Source organism: Pseudophryne corroboree, chromosome 3 (genome assembly GCF_028390025.1).
Source record: "Pseudophryne corroboree isolate aPseCor3 chromosome 3, aPseCor3.hap2, whole genome shotgun sequence".
NCBI lineage: Eukaryota > Metazoa > Chordata > Amphibia > Anura > Myobatrachidae > Pseudophryne > Pseudophryne corroboree.
In genome coordinates, this window is record NC_086446.1 from 353686619 (window position 1) to 353707625 (window position 21007).

The following is a 21007-nucleotide window of genomic DNA, read 5'->3' on the forward strand; positions in this document are numbered from 1 at the left end:
CACAGCCAGGCTGCCGGCTGCAGTTGCAGGCTGGAAAGCAGACAAAGTGGCAGGGGCTCACATCCTGGTCCCAGGAGTCCCAAGAGGTGCCGGAGCACACCAAGATAGCGCCACCGGTGGGGCATCACGTGGAGCCGTTGCTCAGGGCAGCCACCAGGAGAGGAGGACCCAAAGGCCGCAGGGAGAAGCCGTACAATGCTAGGGCTGAAAGATGAAGCAGCATGCCAGACAAGCTGCAGCCAAAAGAGCATTGCTACCGGCTGTAGGGTGCAGGGCACGACAGTCAGTGTGCGGCCCGCCGGGTCACAGCGGAGAGTGGTGGCCCCAATCAGCACATCCGGCTGCAGCGAGCGGCAGTCGACACGGCAGCCATTCTCCTGGGGGTGGATGGCAGTCTAGACCCCATGAGAGAGCACCGGGCTCATCCGTTCAGGTCAGCAGCGGAAGGTGTATACTTGATAAACGCTTCCTTTAAAGCTGATTGGTTTCTATAGGCAGCTTCTCCACTGGTCCTTTTTTCCACTCTTTTCACTGTTACATGAATAGACCCCTGAGTCTTGTACTGTGCTGGGGTGGCACAATTACTGTATGTGATAGGAAACTGATACTGCTAATGTATAGTGAGGAGATTGTTTTGGGAGATGTACAAAGCAGTGAAAACAGTAAAGAAGCGAGCCAGTGGAGAAGTTGCCCATGACAACCAATCAGCACTGAAGTAACGTTTATAATTTGTATACTATAAGATTACACAGAGCAGCTGATTGGTTGCCATGGGCAACTTCTCCACTGGCTCACTTCTCCCCTCTTTTCATTGCTTAACTCACCTCCCCTTGTGCTGTGCTGGGGTGGCACAATTACTGTATGTGATTGGAAGCTGATACTGCTAATGTATGGTGAGGAGACTGATTTATGTTCTATGCTGTAGTACTACGATTACTGTATGAGATGGCTGGTTGTGGTGTTGACTGAGCTTAGAAGGCTTGTTTAGCAGTATATGTCATGCAGAAGTAAGAAGATTGCTGTATCCCAGACTGTAAATTAGCCTGGTTTTGCTTCTAAAAAATTCTGCTTTAAACTGAATCACCAACATTTTGCAGCCTAGAACATTTGGGCCTACGTGTGGTAAGATAGGCAGGCTGATATTGTTCCCATATGTAATAAGGGGTCTGGCTATGTTTCTTTGATGGAGAATTTCATTTAGCTACCTTCCGACTAAGTTGTCCTTTCTTTGGCTTATTTCTGTGCCTGTGGTAGGCAACTTAAATTGTAGCTGAGTTAAATGTAAAAAAAAACCTTTTATGGTACAGCATTACACAATGCTCAAGTATGTTGCCACTATATAAATAAAGCAAAGAAATAGTAAACCTGGGTGTCCGACACACAAATTGAAAGGCTTCATTGGATTTGAATGATAGCGTTACTCATCCAATCAGGCGCTGTCTTTTACTTGGTATGTCAACTCTAAATTTAATGAAACAATGGAAAATCAAATCAAGCAAATATGTAATGCAAAATAATGTGTACCGAAGCTCAGAACAAGAGCTCCAGCATAATATTGGGGGTGGGTAGCATCTCTGGAGCAGGAGTCTGTCACTGCTGGTGAGGATCCGTCACTCTCTGTGCACGTGATTGAATGTGTGTGGAGTGATAGGCGGGAGGGGCTGGCATGAGCATACATCTGTGCCTGGATGTGTGTGCTGTGTAGGCAGGGGGAGTGTGGATAATGTGTCTGTATCTGAGCAGCACCTTGTCAATGCTTGTGAGTGTCAATGTATAGTTGAAGGGGCTCACCGAGTGTGCGTTTGTTGTGGGGGGTGAGAATGTTAACATTATTATGTGTTTAGAAAGGGAGGAAGATGATGCAACTTCAGCTGTCATCTATGGCTATATTAGTTGACTGTATAAACCCTCTTCTCCATGTATCAGGTTGTCTGCCATCATAATCCAGAAATACTACAGTTATTGCTAACCTTAACCCAACATCTTACCAAATGCTGTGTTTTAGTCTTAACTCCAAGAATTCTGTAAAACAAAATAGGTGTTTTCTAACACAAATTCAAATTCTCCTCTTAATGGGTTTCTATTTTTACAAATGACCTACCTTGTTATAGAGCAGTGGTTCCCAAACTCGGTCCTCAGGACCCCAAACAGCTCACGTTTTCCAGGTCACCTAGCAGGTACACAGGTGTATTCAATACTCACTGACACATTTTAAAGATCCACAGGTTGAGGTAATTATTTCACTTGCGATTATGTGAGGAGACCTGGAAAACATGCACTGAGGACTATGGGGGAATGTATTATAGCGGCACGGATCATGCCGCTATAACACTTACTGCTATTCCTTGGTAAGGAAGCCATTCCAACAAGATGTATGATCATCTTGTCTGCTGGAGCGATCCCCACCTGAGCCTAGTGCTGATGTGCTGTGTCTCCCTGCCTGACCGGCTCCATGGCACATGTATGGGATCTCACTAATCACGCGAGATCTCGCGTGCAGCCCGGAGCCAGCACCCACCACAACCAGGGACTCTGTCCCTGCCGTGGAGATAGGGCATCAACACCTGCAGCTGTCGAAATGGATAGCTGCAGGTTGTTGGAACGGTCAGTGCCACTGACCGTTCATACATTGCCCTTCATATCGGCGCGCTATCTAAAAGATAGCAGTGCATATAAAGACATTGTCACTGGGCACACACCGCCGCTGTCATACATGGGGGGAAGCAGTATTGTCCTGATACCACTCCTTCCCCCATAACGACCATTAATACATTTACCCCTGAGTTTGAGAACCTGTGTCATAGAGCATTTTCCGCTATTACAGCTGAAGTGTAGCAGGGGAGGGTAGTGGCGAGGCAGTGCTAGTCAGTGACTAATAAGTATACTGAGCACGGTTCTTACTGGAAGCTTTCATAGGAATTTAAAGGGCAGCATTTTTTATACTATTTTGTTTAACTCATGTCCTTCAGCATGTCCTCTGTAACAAATGTATGCGTCAGGTAAGCATTTTCTAACACCTTTGACCCTGTAACATTTATGGGTATCTTTTTCTGGAGAGAGAATTTTCCACAGTTCTTAAAATGCTCATTAATAAACACCCATTTGCCCTCATGTTAACATGGCTCTGCGGTTTAGCTGTAATAGCCAATTGTAACAGAATTCTATCACCTCCTTTGGAACAGGATTTTGTAGACTGCGGTTTCTTTTTCCTTCCATGCTCACTCTCCTGCTCTCTCTGCTCTCAGACAAGGTTCTCCTGAAGCCGGATGATGGCTGTATCTTCACCACGCTGGGCATTAACAGTCACCTGTTTGCGTGCAATCGGGATGAGCTGCGCTCTTTGGTGAGAACACGTTTTTCATTCTGCACATGCACAAGAGAGTATTTTAGCATTTTTGGCAGGAAATAATTGTGTTATATAGTAGACAATGGATTAAATGCAGGGATTATGCTATGCCCGCTTTTTCTAATTGTAAATATATTTAGAAATAAAAAAGATGTATGACAAAATATAGAGGAGTGTTGTAATGGTCTACAACAGGAATTCCCAACTCTGTCCTCAAGGCACACTAACAGTCCAGGTTTTAGTGATATCCATGCTTGAGCACGAGTGACTTATAGAACCTGGGTAATTTTGATTTAACCATCTGTGCTGAAGCCATGGATATCACTACAACCTGCACTGTTAGTGTGCCTTGAGGAATGAGGTTAAGCATGCCTGGTCTACAGTTCCCTATAAATAACTCACATTAGATCAGTGGTTCCCAAACTACGTCTTTAAGGAGCAAGTTTTAAGTATATGCTTGCTTGGCAACAGGCTTAATACCTCAGTCAATATGATTTAACCATCTGTGCTGAGCCATGGATATACTTAAAACACGGACCGTTACTACTCCTTGCTCCTTGAGGACAGAGTTTGGGAACCACTGCATTAGACGTAATGATGACAATAAAAGGTACTTATGTACAGGATAGACAAAAATGCTATGCTTTGATAAAAATTTGAGCCTGTCATGTTCTTCAAACTTTTTTTATTTTGATACATTATTTATACAGTAATATATAGAGATGCCATTTCCACTTAGGTCCCCTTGCCAGAAGAGGTCCAGTTGCCCCCTGAAGATTCTCATATTCATCGAATCGAGGCAGAGGATCTGGCCAATCACCTCAGTGCTTTTCACTGGGAACTCTTCAGTTGCGTACATGAGGTGAGTCAATCAGGCCACAAGTACAGATGTAGCCACGTTCATGTTGCCGCAATGTGGCATGCTGCATCACAGGCTGTTCGCAACCAGCGATTGCTCCACTAAATGCTATCTACGAATAGTCACAGTCCAGTCCACCATGCAGCATGTCGCATTGCAGCAAATATGAACATGGCTACATCTAGAGCTGTCTGCTGCTGGTGTCATTCTACCTCTAGTAATTTAAAAAGTCCTTCCAAATGGTAGCTCAGTCCTCAGTTCCCATGTCAGTAAGTGTAAAAGATATTGTAGAACATTGTGTTGATGTTTTTATTAATAAAAGGGTTAATTGTGGTGAAATTAATTGAGTTTTACTATAAAATAAAATGCTATAAACTCTTAGGCTTGTCATTCTCTCTGGATCTAGCAAGTGCCCTAAAGACTAAAGCGCCCTACCCACTTTCCGATGTGTGCGGGCGATATGAACGATCTCGTTCAGTAATGAACGAGAAATCGTTCATATCGCTCAGTGTGTATGCACCAACGATGAACGATGTGCGGCCCCTCTGTTCATCGTTGGTTCTCCGTCACTTTGCAATGCAAGTCAATTTGGACGATGATCGATCATCATTCAGATCGATCATCATCAAAACTGAATGCTTCAGCAAGTGTGTAGTGCCCTCTGGGGTCCAGTGATGTATTTCTTTTCTCCTATGGCTGCAGTTCCACTGGGGCAGGGACTGATGTGAATGGCCAAATATTCTCTGTAAAGTGCTGCATAATATATATGCATACCTCCCAACATGACCCTCTCCAGGAGGGACACAATGCTCTGTTCCTGGACTTTTCTCTTAATTTATGATTGCCGGCACCTGTGTTGAACAGGTTAATGGCTAAGAAAGGTGTTTCAGTACAGGTGATGGTAATCATAAATTAAGAGGGAAGTCCAGGAGCAGAGCATTCGGTCCCTCCTGGAGAGGGTCATGTTGGGAGGTATGTATATGTGCTATATAAACAACTTGTGATAATAACACAACTTATTAAACCACATTCAAAATGAAACTTCTATTTTATTTATCTGAAAGAGACTGAAAAGTAGGGCAAAATGTTTAAAATTATTCCTGGCTAGGGAGGCCATATACAAAAATGGATTTGTGAGCTTGTTACCCAGTACATTGCTTGTACTTGCATATTCCTTATATACACAACCTACATTCTCTTGCTGTAGAAAACTTCTGTTACTCCAGAGTTTAGCAGTAATAATGGCACAAACTGTTAAATGCTTGAAAAGTACAATAAAATGTGAGTTTAAAATGAGGTAAACACTTGGATCATCTATTGTGTGAGACGCTGATCATAGTGCTGGAAGGGCTACACCACATAACAGTTCATAACGAGGTAACCATTTGAGACAGAAGCAGGTGGACTTCAGATCTAGTGGGGTTATACAGAGAACAGGCCCCTGGGTAGGCAGAGTGTCCGGTAGCAGCACACTTATGAAATAGGGAGTGGCAGAGATAATGTCTTACCTGTGACTGGGTTGGTAGATATTGTCTTGTGACAGGAAAGTCTCCCCATTGCCTCAGGAGTCACATTTTTACCTGATAAATCCTGTGCAGAATGCCCTTAATCTCCCTAATTCACCCTGTTTCTCTAATCTCTATCTCTTTCACCTTTATCGCTCTCCTCCTTCTCTCTCTCAGCAACAGCCATTAGCATACCTATGTAGAAACAAGCATGCCATGTTTGTCTTGTTTCTGTGCATGTTGTTCAGTTACAAATAGGAATAAAATAAGGTGCTGAGTAGACGTCATATAAAGATTAGTATTTTAAAAAATAAGGTCATCATACAGTTGCAATAATAGTGCATATAGTTATATTTCACAGCTGACAGTGTAACAGTTGTCTTAGTTTGTTGAACACTTATGTAGCCCATACACTTGTGAGATATGGCATACAATCCTTCGATTTCGACCGCATCTGTGAGAGAAATCGAAGGATTGTATGCACATTTAAGGTACCATGCGAAGCGATGCGCGGGCACACTGCTCAAATATCGCGTATCATGATAGTATGTGCTGCACTTAATATTTATCGCATCGCAGTGCGATCGCATGTGTTTTTAAAAACACATGCGATATATCGCACTGCGATGTGCGATAGGCACCCGTCGAGAGCGACCAGAGGCCGCTCCCACTTGGTGGTGACGTGCCCATCACGTGATTACCATGCGATCTATCGCATGGTAATCAAATTGGCAGTTCAGGTGCGATTTCATTGCACCTGAACTGCCGGTGCGATGCCCTGCGATGTCAAAGGGAATCTGCCAAATTTAGCTGATTGGAATGAAAATTTGGTAATGGATGAGAGCAAATGACAATCGACCATTTGCTCCCAAAAATTGCAAAATGGACAAAAACTGTCATTCATTCAAGTTGGTTAAATTGTGTTTAACCAATTTTCTCTGACGTCCTAAGTGGATGCTGGGGACTCCGTCAGGACCATGGGGAATAGCGGCTCCACAGGAGACAGGGCACAAAAGTAAAAGCTTTAGGATCAGGTGGTGTGCACTGGCTCCTCCCCCCATGACCCTCCTCCAAGCCTCAGTTAGATTTTTGTGCCCGGCCGAGAAGGGTGCAATCTAGGTGGCTCTCCTAAAGAGCTGCTTAGAGTAAAAGTTTTGTTAGGTTTTTTTATTTTCAGTGAGTCCTGCTGGCAACAGGCTCACTGCATCGAGGGACTTAGGGGAGAGAAGTGAACTCACCTGCGTGCAGGATGGATTGGCTTCTTTGGCTACTGGACACCATTAGCTCCAGAGGGAGTCGGAACACAGGTCTCACCCTGGGGTTCGTCCCGGAGCCGCGCCGCCGACCCCCTTGCAGATGCCGAAAAGTGAAGAGGTCCAGAAACCGGCGGCAGAAGTCTTTTCAGTCTTCATAAGGTAGCGCACAGCACTGCAGCTGTGCGCCATTGTTGTCAGCACACTTCATAGCAGCGGTCACTGAGGGTGCAGGGCGCTGGGGGGGGGCGCCCTGGGCAGCAATGATAGTACCTTATTCTGGCTAAAAATACATCACATATAGCCCCTGGGGGCTATATGGATGTATTTAACCCCTGCCAGGTCTCAGAAAAACGGGAGAAGAAGCCCGCCGAAAAGGGGGCGGGGCCTATTCTCCTCAGCACACAGCGCCATTTTCCCTCACAGAAATGCTGGTGGGAAGGCTCCCAGGCTCTCCCCTGCACTGCACTACAGAAACAGGGTTAAAACAGAGAGGGGGGGCACTTATTTGGCGATATGACTATATATATTAAAATGCTATAAGGGAAAAACACTTATATAAAGGTTGTCCCTGTATAATTATAGCGTTTTTGGTGTGTGCTGGCAAACTCTCCCTCTGTCTCCCCAAAGGGCTAGTGGGGTCCTGTCCTCTATCAGAGCATTCCCTGTGTGTGTGCTGTGTGTCGGTACGTGTGTGTCGACATGTATGAGGACGATGTTGGTGAGGAGGCGGAGCAATTGCCTGTAATGGTGATGTCACTCTCTAGGGAGTCGACACCGGAATGGATGGCTTATTTAAGGAATTACGTGATAATGTCAACATGCTGCAAGGTCGGTTGACGACATGAGACGGCCGGCAAACCAATTAGTACCTGTCCAGGCGTCTCAAACACCGTCAGGGGCGTTAAAACGTCCTTTTACCTCAGTCGGTCGACACAGACACGGACACTGACTCCAGTGTCGACGGTGAAGAAACAAACGTATTTTCCTTTAGGGCCACACGTTACTTGTTAAGGGCAATGAAGGAGATGTTACATATTTCTGATACTACAAGTACCACAAAAAAAGGGTATTATGTGGAGTGTGAAAAAACTACATGTGGTTTTTCCTGAATCAGATAAATTAAATGAAGTGTGTGATGATACGTGGGTTTCCCCCGATAGAAAATTATTGGCGGTATACCCTTTCCCGCCAGAAGTTATGGCGCGTTGGGAAACACCCCTTAGGGTGGATAAGGCGCTCACACGCTTATCAAAACAAGTGTCGTTACCGTCTCCAGATACGGCTGCCCTCAAGGAGCCAACTGATAGGAGGCTGGAAAATATCCTAAAAAGTATATACACACATACTGGTGTTATACTGCGACCAGCAATCGCCTCAGCCTGGATGGGCAGCGCTGGGGTGGCTTGGTCGGATTCCCTGACTGGAAATATTGATACCCTTGACAGGGACAGTATTTTATTGACTATAGAGCATTTAAAGGATGCATTTCTATATATGCGAGATGCACAGAGGGATATTTGCACTCTGGCATCAAGAGTAAGTGCGATGTCCATATCTGCCAGAAGATGTTTATGGACACGACAGTGGTCAGGTGATGCAGATTCCAAACGGCACATGGAAGTATTGCCGTATAAAGGGGAGGAGTTATTTGGGGTCGGTCCATCGGACCTGGTGGCCACGGCAACAGCTGGAAAATCCACCTTTTTTACCCCAAGTCACATCTCAGCAGAAAAAGACATCGTCTTTTCAGCCTCAGTCCTTTCGTCCCCATAAGGGCAGGCGGGCAAAAGGCCAGTCATATCTGCCCAGGGATAGAGGTAAGGGAAGAAGACTGCAGCAGGCAGCCCATTCCCAGGAACAGAAGCCTTCCACCGCTTCTGCCAAGTCCTCAGCATGACGCTGGGGCCGTACAAACAGGTGCGGTGGGGGGTCGTCTCAAGAGTTTCAGCACGCAGTGGGCTCACTCGCAAGTGGACCCCTGGATCCTACAAGTAGTATCCCAGGGGTACAGATTGGAAATTCGAGACGTCTCCCCCTCGCAGGTTCCTGAAGTTTGCTTTACCAACGTCTCCCTCCGACAGGGAGGCAGTATTGGAAACAATTCACAAGCTGTATTCCCAGCAGGTGATAATCAAAGTACCCCTCCTACAACAAGGAAAGGGGTATTATTCCACACTATATTGTGGTACTGAAGCCAGACGGCTCGGTGAGACCTATTCTAAATCTGAAATATTTGAACACTTACATACAAAGGTTCAAATCAAGATGGAGTCACTCAGAGCAGTGATAGCGAACCAGGAAGAAGGGGACTATATGGTGTCCCTGGACATCAAGGATGCTTACCTCCATGTCCCAATTTGCCCTTCTCACCAAGGGTACCTCAGGTTCGTGGTACAAAACTGTCACTATCAGTTTCAGACGCTGCCATTTGGATTGTCCACGGCACCCCGGGTCTTTACCAAGGTAATGGCCGAAATGATGATTCTTCTTCAAAGAAAAGGCGTCTTAATTATCCCTTACTTGGACGATCTCCTGATAAGGGCAAGGTCCAGAGAACAGTTGGAGGTCGGAGTAGCACTATCTCAAGTAGTTCTACGACAGCACGGGTGGATTCTAAATATTCCAAAATCGCAGCTGTCTCCGACGACACGTCTGCTGTTCCTAGGGATGATTCTGGACACAGTCCAGAATAAGGTGTTTCTCCCGGAGGAGAAAGCCAGGGAGTTATCCGAGCTAGTCAGGAACCTCCTAAAACCAGGAAAAGTGTCAGTGCATCATTGCACAAGGGTCCTGGGAAAAATGGTGGCTTCTTACGAAGCGATTCCATTCGGCAGATTTCACGCAAGAACTTTTCAGTGGGATCTGCTGGAAATAACCCTGTCTCCAAGGACAAGGGTGTCTCTTCTGTGGTGGCTGCAGAGTGCTCATCTACTAAAGGGCCACAGATTCGGCATTCAGGACTGGGTCCTGGTGACCACGGATGCCAGCCTGAAAGGCTGGGGAGCAGTCACACAAGGAAAAAATTTCCAGGGAGTGTGATCAAGTCTGGAGACTTCTCTCCACATAAATATACTGGAGCTAAGAGCAATTTACAATGCTCTAAGCTTAGCAAGACCTCTGCTTCAAGGTCAGCCGGTATTGATCCAGTGGGACAACATCACGGCAGTCGCCCACGTAAACAGACAGGGCGGCACAAGAAGCAGGAGGACAATGGCAGAAACTGCAAGGATTCTTCGCTGGGCGGGAAATCATGTGATAACTGTCAGCAGTGTTCATTCCGGGAGTGGACAACTGGGAAGCAGACTTCCTCAGCACGACCTCCACCCGGGAGAGTGGGGACTTCATCGGGAAGTCTTCCACATGATTGTTAACCGTTGGGAAAGACCAAAGGTGGACATGATGGCGTCCCGCCTGAACAAAAAACTGGACAGGTATTGCGCCAGGTCAAGAGACCCTCAGGCAATAGCTGTGGACGTTCTGGTAACACCGTGGGTGTACCAGTCGGTGTATGTGTTCCCTCCTCTGCTTCTCATACCTAAGGTACTGAGAATTATAAGACGTAGAGGAGTAAGAACTATACTCGTGGCTCCGGATTGGCCAAGAAGGACTTGGTACCCGGAACTTCAAGAGATGCTCACAGAGGACTCATGGCCTCTGCCGCTAAGAAGGGACTTGCTTCAGCAAGTACCATGTCTGTTCCAAGACTTACCGCGGCTGCATTTGACGGCATGGCGGTTGAACGCCGGATCCTAAGGGAAAAAGGCATTCCGGAAGAGGTCATTCCTACCCTGGTCAAAGCCAGGAAGGAGGTGACCGCACAACATTATCACCACATGTGGCGAAAATATGTTGCGTGGTGTGAGGCCAGGAAGGCCCCACAAAGAAATTTCAACTCGGTCGATTCCTGCATTTCCTGCAAACAGGAGTGTCTATGGGCCTCAAATTGGGGTCCATTAAGGTTCAAATTTCGGCCCTGTCGATTTTCTTCCAGAAAGAATTGGCTTCAGTTCCTGAAGTCCAGAAGTTTGTCAAGGGAGTACTGCATATACAACCCCCTTTTGTGCCTCCAGTGGCACTGTGGGATCTCAACGTAGTTCTGGGATTCCTCAAATCACATTGGTTTAAACCACTCAAATCTGTGGATTTGAAATATCTCACATGGAAAGTGACCATGATGTTGGCCCTGGCCTCGGCCAGGCGAGTGTCAAAATTGGCGGCTTTGTCTCACAAAAGCCCATATCTGATTGTCCATTCGGACAGGGCAGAGCTGCGGACTCGTCCCCAGTTTCTCCCTAAGGTGGTGTCAGCGTTTCACCTGAACCAGCTTATTGTGGTACCTGCGGCTACTAGGGACTTGGAGGACTCCAAGTTGCTAGATGTTGTCAGGGCCCTGAAAATATAGGTTTCCAGGACGGCTGGAGTCAGGAAAACTGACTTGCTGTTATCCTGTATGCACCCAACAAACTGGGTGCTCTTTCTTCTAAGCAGACGATTGCTAGTTGGATGTGTAGTACAATTCAGCTTGCACATTCTGTGGCAGGCCTGCCACAGCCAAAATATGTAAATGCCCATTCCACAAGGAAGGTGGGCTCATCTTGGGCGGCTGCCCGAGGGGTCTCGGCTTTACAACTTTGCCGAGCTGCTACTTGGTCAGGGGCACACCCTGGCTGAGGAGGACCTGGAGTTCTCTCACTCGGTGCTGCAGAGTCATCCGCACTCTCCCGCCCGTTTGGGAGCTTTGGTATAATCCCCATGGTCCTGACGGAGTCCCCAGCATCCACTTAGGACGTCAGAGAAAATAGGAATTTACTTACCGATAATTCTATTTCTCGTAGTCCGTAGTGGATGCTGGGCGCCCATCCCAAGTGCGGATTGTCTGCAATACTTGTACATAGTTATTGTTACAAAAATCGGGTTATTATTGTTGTGAGCCATCTTTTCAGAGGCTCCGCTGTTATCATGCTGTTAACTGGGTTCAGATCACAGGTTGTACAGTGTGATTGGTGTGGCTGGTATGAGTCTTACCCGGGATTCAAAATCCTTCCTTATTGTGTACGCTCGTCCGGGCACAGTATCCTAACTGAGGCTTGGAGGAGGGTCATGGGGGGAGGAGCCAGTGCACACCACCTGATCCTAAAGCTTTTACTTTTGTGCCCTGTCTCCTGCGGAGCCGCTATTCCCCATGGTCCTGACGGAGTCCCCAGCATCCACTACGGACTACGAGAAATAGAATTATCGGTAAGTAAATTCCTATTTTTCTGAACGGCAGGTTTTGTTAGTTTTTCAGTGTTTGGGAGCAAATGGTCGATTGTCATTTGCTCTCATCCATTACCAGGTTTTCATTCCAACAACCTAGATCTGGCAGATTATCTGACAGATAATTGTATAGTGTGTACCTATCTTAAAAAAAAAATATCAGGCCTTTTCTTTTATTGGCCTGGCTTGATCTAGGCTGATGAAAGCTAACCTGTGATTGATTACTATGGGTGCTAATTTTAACATGCTATTAAGTAAACATTAATGTGCTACTTCATGTATAATTGTATTTACATGACATTTCATGGTCATTCTGGGACTCAGATTGGCCTTGGGATCCAGACAACCAGGTCCAGGAAGTCTGCGTCTGACGACACGGACCTGGGGCCTGGCATGACTATAAAATGAGGACATGCGACACGCCCCCCATTTTGAAGACCGGTGCTGATTGTCATCCCTGCTCTGCCCCCCAAACGCCGCAGCATGTTAATCATGCTATGGGTAAGAGGGGGCTGTAGGCTACATCACTAGACCCGTTCTGCACATGCGCAGACCCACAAACAACACTGATTTATTATATTAAACTGTGACGTTTGCAGAATTGGCCAGAAAAAATACTTTCCTGCTGGAGCACTTTGTCAGATTGAGAAATTAAAGGGTCTATGGGGGTCATTCCGACCCGATCGCATGCTGCAGTTGTTCGCAGCGGTGCGATCGGGTCTGAACTGCTCATGCGCCGCAATGTGCAGGCGCGTCGCTGCCCGTGCGACGGGAAATGCCGGGCAGCGTGGGACCTTATGAAGAACGCGATCGCAGCAGCTATTGCAAGGTGATTGACAGCAAGAAGGCGTTTCTGGGTGGCAAATGACCGTTTTCTAGGAGTGCCGTGGAAAACGTAGGCGTGTCCAGGCGTTTGCGGGGCGGGTGTCTGATGTCCATTCCGTGACCTGACAGGCTGAAGTGATCGCAGAGGCTGAGTAAGTTCAGAGCTATTTAGAAACTGCACTAAAACTTTTTGCACAGCTCCCCTGCACAAGCGATCGCACACTTGCCATGCTAAAATACACTCCCCCATAGGCAGCGACTATCTGATCGCACGGCTGCAGAAAACTGCTGCCGTGTGATCAACTCGTAATGAGGGCCAATGTACTAAGCCTTGGGGGTAAATTTACTAAGGTGGGAGATTTTTAGAACTGGTGATGTTGCCCATAGCAACCAATCAGATTATATCTATTATCTGCTAGAAGCAGCTAGATAAAGGGCAAGTAGAATCTGATTGGTTGCCATGGGCAACATCACCAGTTCTAAAAATCTCCCACCTTAGTAAATTTACCCCTTGAAGAGAGATGAAGTGGACGGAGATAAAGTCCTTTGTTCCCCACATTCAATCTGTCTCAAGATCATGTTACATACATCTAAGAAACATATCCAAAATACGACCATATCTTACACAAGACACAGCAAAAACTCTAATCCATGCTCTCATTGGCCCTCATTCCGAGTTGTTCGCTCATTCTTTTTCATCGCATCGCAGCGATTTTCCGCAAACTGCGCATGCGCAATGTTCGCACTGCGACTGCGCCAAGTAAATTTGCTAAGAAGTTTGGTATTTTACTCACGGCATTACGAGGTTTTTTTCTTCGTTCTGGTGATCGTTGTGTGATTGACAGGAAGTGGGTGTTTCTGGGCGGAAACTTGCCGTTTTATGGGAGTGTGTGAAAAAACGCTGCCGTTTCTGGGAAAAACGCGGGAGTGGCTGGAGAAACGGGGGAGTGTCTGGGTGAACGCTGGGTGTGTTTGTGACGTCAAACCAGGAACGACAAGCACTGAACTGATCGCAGTGGTGGAGTAAGTGTCGAGCTACTCAGAAACTGTATAGAAATTTCTATTCGCAATTTTGAGAATCTTTCATTCGCAATTTTGCTAAGCTAAGATTCACTCCCAGTAGGCGGCGGCTTAGCGTGTGCAATGCTGCTAAAACAGCTTGCGAGCGAACAACTCGGAATGAGGGCCATTATCTCCCGCATTGATTATTGTAATAGTCTCCTTACTGGTCTTCTCTCACCACTACAATCCATTTTGAATGCAGCTGCAAGGCTAATCTTCCTCGCAAGACGTTCATCGTCTGCAGATCCGCTGTGTCAGTCCCTCCATTGGTTACCGGTATTCTACCGTATTAAATATAAAATACTTTTACTGACATACAAGGCTATTAACCAAACTGCACCAACATACATCTCTTCACTCATCTCAAAATATCTCCCTACCCGACCTCTCCGCTCTGCACAAGATCTACGTCTCTCATCCACACGCATTACTTGTTCACACTCTAAATTACAGGACTTTATGCAGGCTTCACCCACTCTGTGGAATGCCCTCCCACGCACAATAAGACTCGCCTCTAGTCTCCAAACCTTTAAACGTTCCCTGAAAACTCACCTCTTCAGACAAGCCTATCTAATTCCAGACCCACCCATATAACCTTCAATGCTTCCCTATCTAATTACATCCTCTCTGTACAGTATACATAACATCACATATTTTGTCTTCCAACATTGCGGGGTGATCATATCATACAACCCATTAAGAACCTAGCAATCTGGTGGACCATTATGCAATAGATAGCATCTATCCTTGTGTATCTATGCCTATTTCCCATATCGATTGTAAGCTTGCGAGCAGGGCCTTCCTACCTCTGTGTCTGTCTGTTTTTACCCAGTTGTGTTCTATTACTGTTGTTCTAATTGTAAAGCGCAACGGAATATGCTGCGCTATATAAGAAACTGAATAAATAAATAAAGTACCAACCAATCAGCTCCTGTCATTTTCAAACACAGCCTGTAACATGGCAGTTAGCTGCTGATTAGCTGGTACTTTATCTCCATCCACTTTATCTCTCTCTAAGGCATAGTACATAGACCCCTAAATTTAGTATGGCCATGAGTGTGACCTAAATGAAGTTCCTGATTATATGGCACTTACTCATCACAGGTGCTACGATATAGTTTCATCCACAGCTGTGTAAGGGCCTAATTCAGCATGGGTTGTAGTTATACGTAAATTTGAACAACTACAACCCTTTACTCTAGCATGCAGGGGACGCCCAGCACCGCTGAGGTAATTTGGAGTCACACCGGAGGAGCTCCCTGTCAGTCAACGTCTGTGTCCACTGCAGAGGGAAAATGGTGCTGGTGATCTGCTGGATCCTCTCATAGTGAAGCCCTGCCCCTTCAATGGGGCACGGTCTTCCCGCTTTTCTTATACTGGCTGAGGTAATATTGGTGCTTAAAATGGAGTAGAACCATTTTAAGGCTGTGTTTGCCAGTCTGGGTACTGTGTACAGTGTACAGAGACGCAGTTGTGTACTGTGACCGGAGATGCATTCCGCCCTTTTGAGAAGCCGTGAGTCTCCGTACCCTCATGCCGCCATAATGGCCAGCGCCCTGCTAACCGCACAGTGCGGCTTCTGCGCATGCGCACACTGTAAAAGGGCTTCAGGCTGAATTGGGCCCTAAATACACAAGCTAGCTCATGAAACATGTCACCTACCCAGCCTTGTAGCAGCATAATGTAATTGCGTAGGAATTGCAGCAATGAAGGGTACTATGAACAATTAGGTTGATTGTTTTTAATTAAAAAATAATGATTACAAATCGACAATTTTCAAATGCATATATAATAAAATAGATCAAGAAAGCAGTGCAAATCTTGGACTGGTGAGCCCCAATAAAGCTAGACAGTGACAAATGTAATGTATGACTTACTAAAATATTGCAACATATAAGCTTCTCACTATGCTGCACTAAAGACAGAATGACATTCTCATACCTGCCTGTGTTCGCAGGCTGACGGGGCTATTTAATAAGGCTTTGTAACGTTGCCTTTTTTCTGTGCTATAGTCAATTGTGGGAGGGCTAAAATAGATTTATTTCACACTGCATTTCAGAGTTGGCTAGGCTGTGCCCTCCTCACAATTTCTAAATTAGATGTGCCTTAATTGTTTTTCTTTTTCATCCACTAGGGGTCACTGGAGTTACTCTTGGGATATGGATGGCTTCCATAGGAACAAGGCACTAAATAGTTACATTTAGAACTCTACTCCCCTCCATATCCCAGAGTACCTCAGTATTTTTTCTGTGCTCATTGTAGCAACAAGGCTTGTGTGGATTATACACACTTCTTTGATTTTTATTTTGAACATTTTCCACATCCCTTCCCCCCTTCCAATAGGCGAGGGTCCGGGATAGTGGAAGCTGCTTAACAAGCAGCTACTGGCGTGTCGGGCCTCTCTAAAAAGAGCTCCCTCACAGCCACGTGCAGGATCCTGCAGGAGAAGCTGGACGGAGCTTGCAGAAGAAGCCCTCACTACAAGGCGTTCAGGTATGTGGGGACGGGGCAGTCAGCTCACGCTGCCGCCCCGCTGTGTGGGGACACTGTATGATTGCGAGCGCTCCGCCGCTTCCAGGACATCGCCGCGTGATGGCCCGCCGCCACTACCTGACACCGCTGTGCTGCCTCCCGTTAATAGAGCCGCGCCGGCCGCATTCACTGTGCTACCGCTCTCCGGCTCCCTCCAGCAGCTCCCCGCAGGTAATCCCCGGCTCCGTGTAATAGAGTACACGGAGTACGGGGGGGGGGGGGGGGGGGGGAAGCACACACATTAGGAGAGAGTGACCCATAGCAGCAGCAGAACGCTGCATGGGTTTTTAGATAAAGAGGCTATTAAGCCTTTTTTAAACGGGAAATGCTCTGATTATGTCTGATTGGAAGGTTATAATCTGTACTCTGTTTATACTGTAAGCATGGGGGGGGGCATTTTAACCATGCTGTTTTTCCTATTGTGATTCCAGACGTTCCTGTACTACATCTCTACTTCATAGAAGGCGCAGGGGTGTTAGTGGGAATTTGGGATCAGATTTCATATAGACTTTCGTGCACTGCACTTGGCCAGATATATATATAGAGACACCTTAGTACAGTTTTACTGAGTCGTGCAAGTTGTCTGTCTTTGTATTTTGTGTTGTCTGTCTGCATAATGAGTAAGGCACCAGCAAAAACAAAAAAAGCAGTCTCACTGCCATGTCTGTAAGAATGTGTTGCCGGATGGATCTACCACATGTACAGTATGTTTTGTGGATTCAGCTACGAATACAAGTTCGGCTCCGGTTAAAAAGCCAGTTTTATCCCCGGACCCTCCATGGGCAATGCTAACACAGGTTATGGCTGGATTGCAATCAGAATTGGCCGCCGCTCGTCAAGAGCGGGAAGCGGCAAGATCTGAGTCTAAGGTGAGACCGCTAGAACTACCGGAGGGGCCTCAGCCTTGCCAAAAGTCCAAGTCCACTTTGGGGAGAAAGGATAAATTTCATTTGTGTTATGATTTACCAGTTTCTGCTATGTTGCATTCTGACGAGTCTATGCCAGACCTCTTTCCGCAAGATGACGCTGAGGAGGGCGAAGTAGACCAGCAGTCAGATACTGACGATTTTGACAGCCCGGGCATTGATAATCTCATCAGATCGGTGCGTCAGTCTCTGATGTTTACAGAAACTGATGAGCCGATGACAAATGATGAGGTCGTCTTTACTAAACGACAGAGAACTCCAATGTGTTTTCCTGTTTCAGAATCTCTTAATAAGATGTTATTAGAAACACGAAAGAATCCGGATAAACGGTTTTCTATACCTCACAGATTTAAGTCTAGTTACCCATTTCCAGAGTCTGTGACAGCTACATGGGAGAATCCGCCAGTGGTGGATTCGTCTGTGTCTAAACTTACAAAGAAATTAACCATACCAGTACCAACTGCTACTACGCTCAAAGACCCATCGGACCGTAAAATAGAAGCTATGCTAAAGTCCATGTATACAGCAGCAGGAGTATTGCTTAGACCTGGGTTGGTTGGCATTTGGGTAACTAAGGCGCTAATGGTATGGATAACAGAACTCGAGTCTGCCTTACGTGACGATCACCTTATACTTCTCGCTGATCAAATCTGGGAAGCTGCTGATTATCTATGTACAGCCTCTACGGACGTCTGTCAGCTCACTTCTCGCCTTTCATCCTCGCTAGTTACAGCACGACGAGCACTCTGGCTGTGGTCTTGGCAGGCGGAGGCGGAGGTCAAAAAAGGTATAGAGGCGTTACCTTACGGTGGCGAGAAGTTGTTTGGTCCTGAATTGGACAAATAGATTTCGGAGGCCACGGGAGGAAAATCTGTTTTCTTACCAGTGCCTCCAACAGTACCTAGACGGAGATACTCTGGACCGGCCTTCAAATCCTTTAGACCTCAGTCCTTTCGCGGGCGTGGCAGAGGAACAGCCACGCCTGGTAGACGAGGTCGTGGACGTGGTTTCCAACAAACCAACACCAGTCGTCAGGACCCTAAGGTCACTGACAAGCCAGTGGCATGACGGGCTTCCAGCCCATCTCGGATCTCCAATTGTGGGAGCACGCCTTCAGACGTTCCAGTTGGCATGGCTCCAGACGTCCACAGATGGGTGGATCCGCAATTTAGTGTTAAAAGGTTACAAAATAGAGTTCGAGTGTCTCCCGCCACTGCGGTTTTTCAAGACAGGACTGCCTCTGTCGGACGACAGGAGGGCGGTTCTGCAAATTGCCATTCAGTCCCTGCTGGATGCAGCAGTTTTGATTCCGGTCCCTGTACACCAACAAGGTCAGGGTTATTATTTCAGTCTGTTTGTGGTACCAAAGCCGGATGGCTCGGTCAGGCCAATATTGAACTTAAAGGGTCTCAATCGGTACGTCACTTACTACAGATTCAAGATGGAATCCCTGCGGTCAGTAATTGCAGGTTTAGAGCCACAGGAATTCATGATTGCACTGGATCTCAAGGATGCGTACTTACACATTCCGATTTGGCCACCTCATCAGAGGTTTTTACGGTTTGCAATACGGCAAAACCATTACCAGTTTCAGGCTCTACCGTTTGGCCTCTCGTCAGCACCTCGGGTATTCACCAAGGTGATGTCTGTGATGATAGCTCATCTCAGATCCCTGGGAGTTATAATAGTTCCGTACTTGGACGATCTGCTCATCAAAGCTCCGTCTCACCAGATGCTCCTCCAACATGCGTTGCTAACGTACAATGTACTGATTCAGCACGGTTGGATTGTCAATTTCAAGAAATCACATCTGATTCCGTCTCAACGACTTCTATTCCTAGGTATGATTTTCGATACGGTAAATCAAAGAATTTACCTACCAGAACAGAAAGTGCAGGTCATTCGTCATCTGGTTCAATTAGTACTCAGGCCACGCACAGTCTCGGTACATTTGTGCATTCGCCTCTTAGGCACAGTGGTGGCGGCTTTCGAAGCACTTCAGTTCGGGAGATTCCACTCACGTCCTTTTCAACTGGATGTGCTCGCACAGTGGTCGGGCTCGCATCTGCAGATTCACCACAGGGTGAGGTTGTCACCACGGGCCATAGTGTCTCTACTCTGGTGGCTCAAAGTACACAATCTAACCGCAGGGAAACGGTTCGGCGCCTGGAATTGGATAATTCTAACGACGGACGCGAGCCTCAGAGGTTGGGGAGCTGTAGTTCAAAATTGTCAGCTCCAGAGTCTCTGGACGGATCACGAAAGATTGCTGTCTATAAATGTACTGGAACTCCGGGCAATTTACAATGCGCTACGACAAGCAGTGCACATGCTTCGGTCTCAGACTGTTCAGGTGCAGTCAGACAATGCGACGGCAGTCGCATACATCAACAAACAAGGAGGAACGAGAAGCCGCATGGCAATGCGGGAAGTAGCTCGAATCCTCAATTGGGCCGAGCGACACCAAGTGATATTGTCGGCAGTGTTCATTCCGGGAGTGGCCAACTGGGAGGCGGATTATCTCAGCCGTCGGGATTTTCATCCAGGAGAATGGGCATTAAATCCAGAAGTGTTTCACATGTTGGTCCAAAGGTGGGGTTACCCTCAAGTGGATCTGATGGCATCTCGCCACAATCACCAAACCCCCCCAGTATGTGTCCAGAACGCGAGATCCAAAGGCAGTGGCGGTGGATGCTCTCACCATCGCGTGGCCGTACAGCCTCGTGTATCTGTTTCCAGCATTTCCGCTGCTCCCTCTGTTGCTAAAACGGATCAAAAGAGAGTCCGTCATAGTAATACTAGTGGCGCCTCATTGGCCTCGGAGGGCTTGGTTCTCGGACCTCCGCGGGCTACTCGCAGACGATCCTTGGCCGCTCCCACTACGTCCGGACCTGTTACAACAGGGTCCGTTTCTTTACCCCGATTTAGCGCGGCTGCGTTTGACGGGGTGGCTGTTGAGACCACCCTCTTTTTTTTTTTTGAACATAAAATTTTTTATTGAATTTTCATACAGATTACATGTACATTTAAATTGGTAGGTAAAATAAAGTGGGGGGGGGGGACACATACATAACAGAATTAATAAAGACAGGGGGGAGGGGGAGTACATATCAGGGATATCGCAGTATAACAATGAAATCGTAATATAGTAAAAGACAACAAGTCTGCTTCATTTAGTAAATTAAGGCCCGGTGTAAACCGGAGAGTGAAGCACTGAAAGGTCTGGAATGTCAGTTGGGACGCTAAATGCACACGTCTGGCCCAAGCTCTCCCTGTAGAGGGACCATTTAAACCATTTCTTACTAATGGAATTATTTCCTGGGGAGTAATTGCCCTCTGCTGTTTCAAAAACATAGGCCCTCATTCCGAGTTGATCGGTCGCAAGGCGAATTTAGCAGAGTTACACACGCTAAGCCGCCGCCTACTGGGAGTGAATCTTA

The 21007-nt window shown here is 46.8% G+C and overlaps 1 protein-coding gene across 5 annotated transcripts in view; it reads left to right on the forward strand.

The window, feature by feature from the left end:
• The window catches only part of RAPGEFL1 (Rap guanine nucleotide exchange factor like 1), a 136013-nt gene that overhangs the window by 58543 nt on the left and 56463 nt on the right, over positions 1–21007 (forward strand). For all 5 annotated transcript variants that reach the window (XM_063959774.1, XM_063959770.1, XM_063959771.1 and 2 more), the window contains 2 exons: positions 3246–3343; positions 4086–4208. In XM_063959774.1, coding sequence (XP_063815844.1) covers positions 3246–3343; positions 4086–4208 — 221 coding nt within the window. The remainder of the gene's footprint in view (positions 1–3245; positions 3344–4085; positions 4209–21007) is intronic.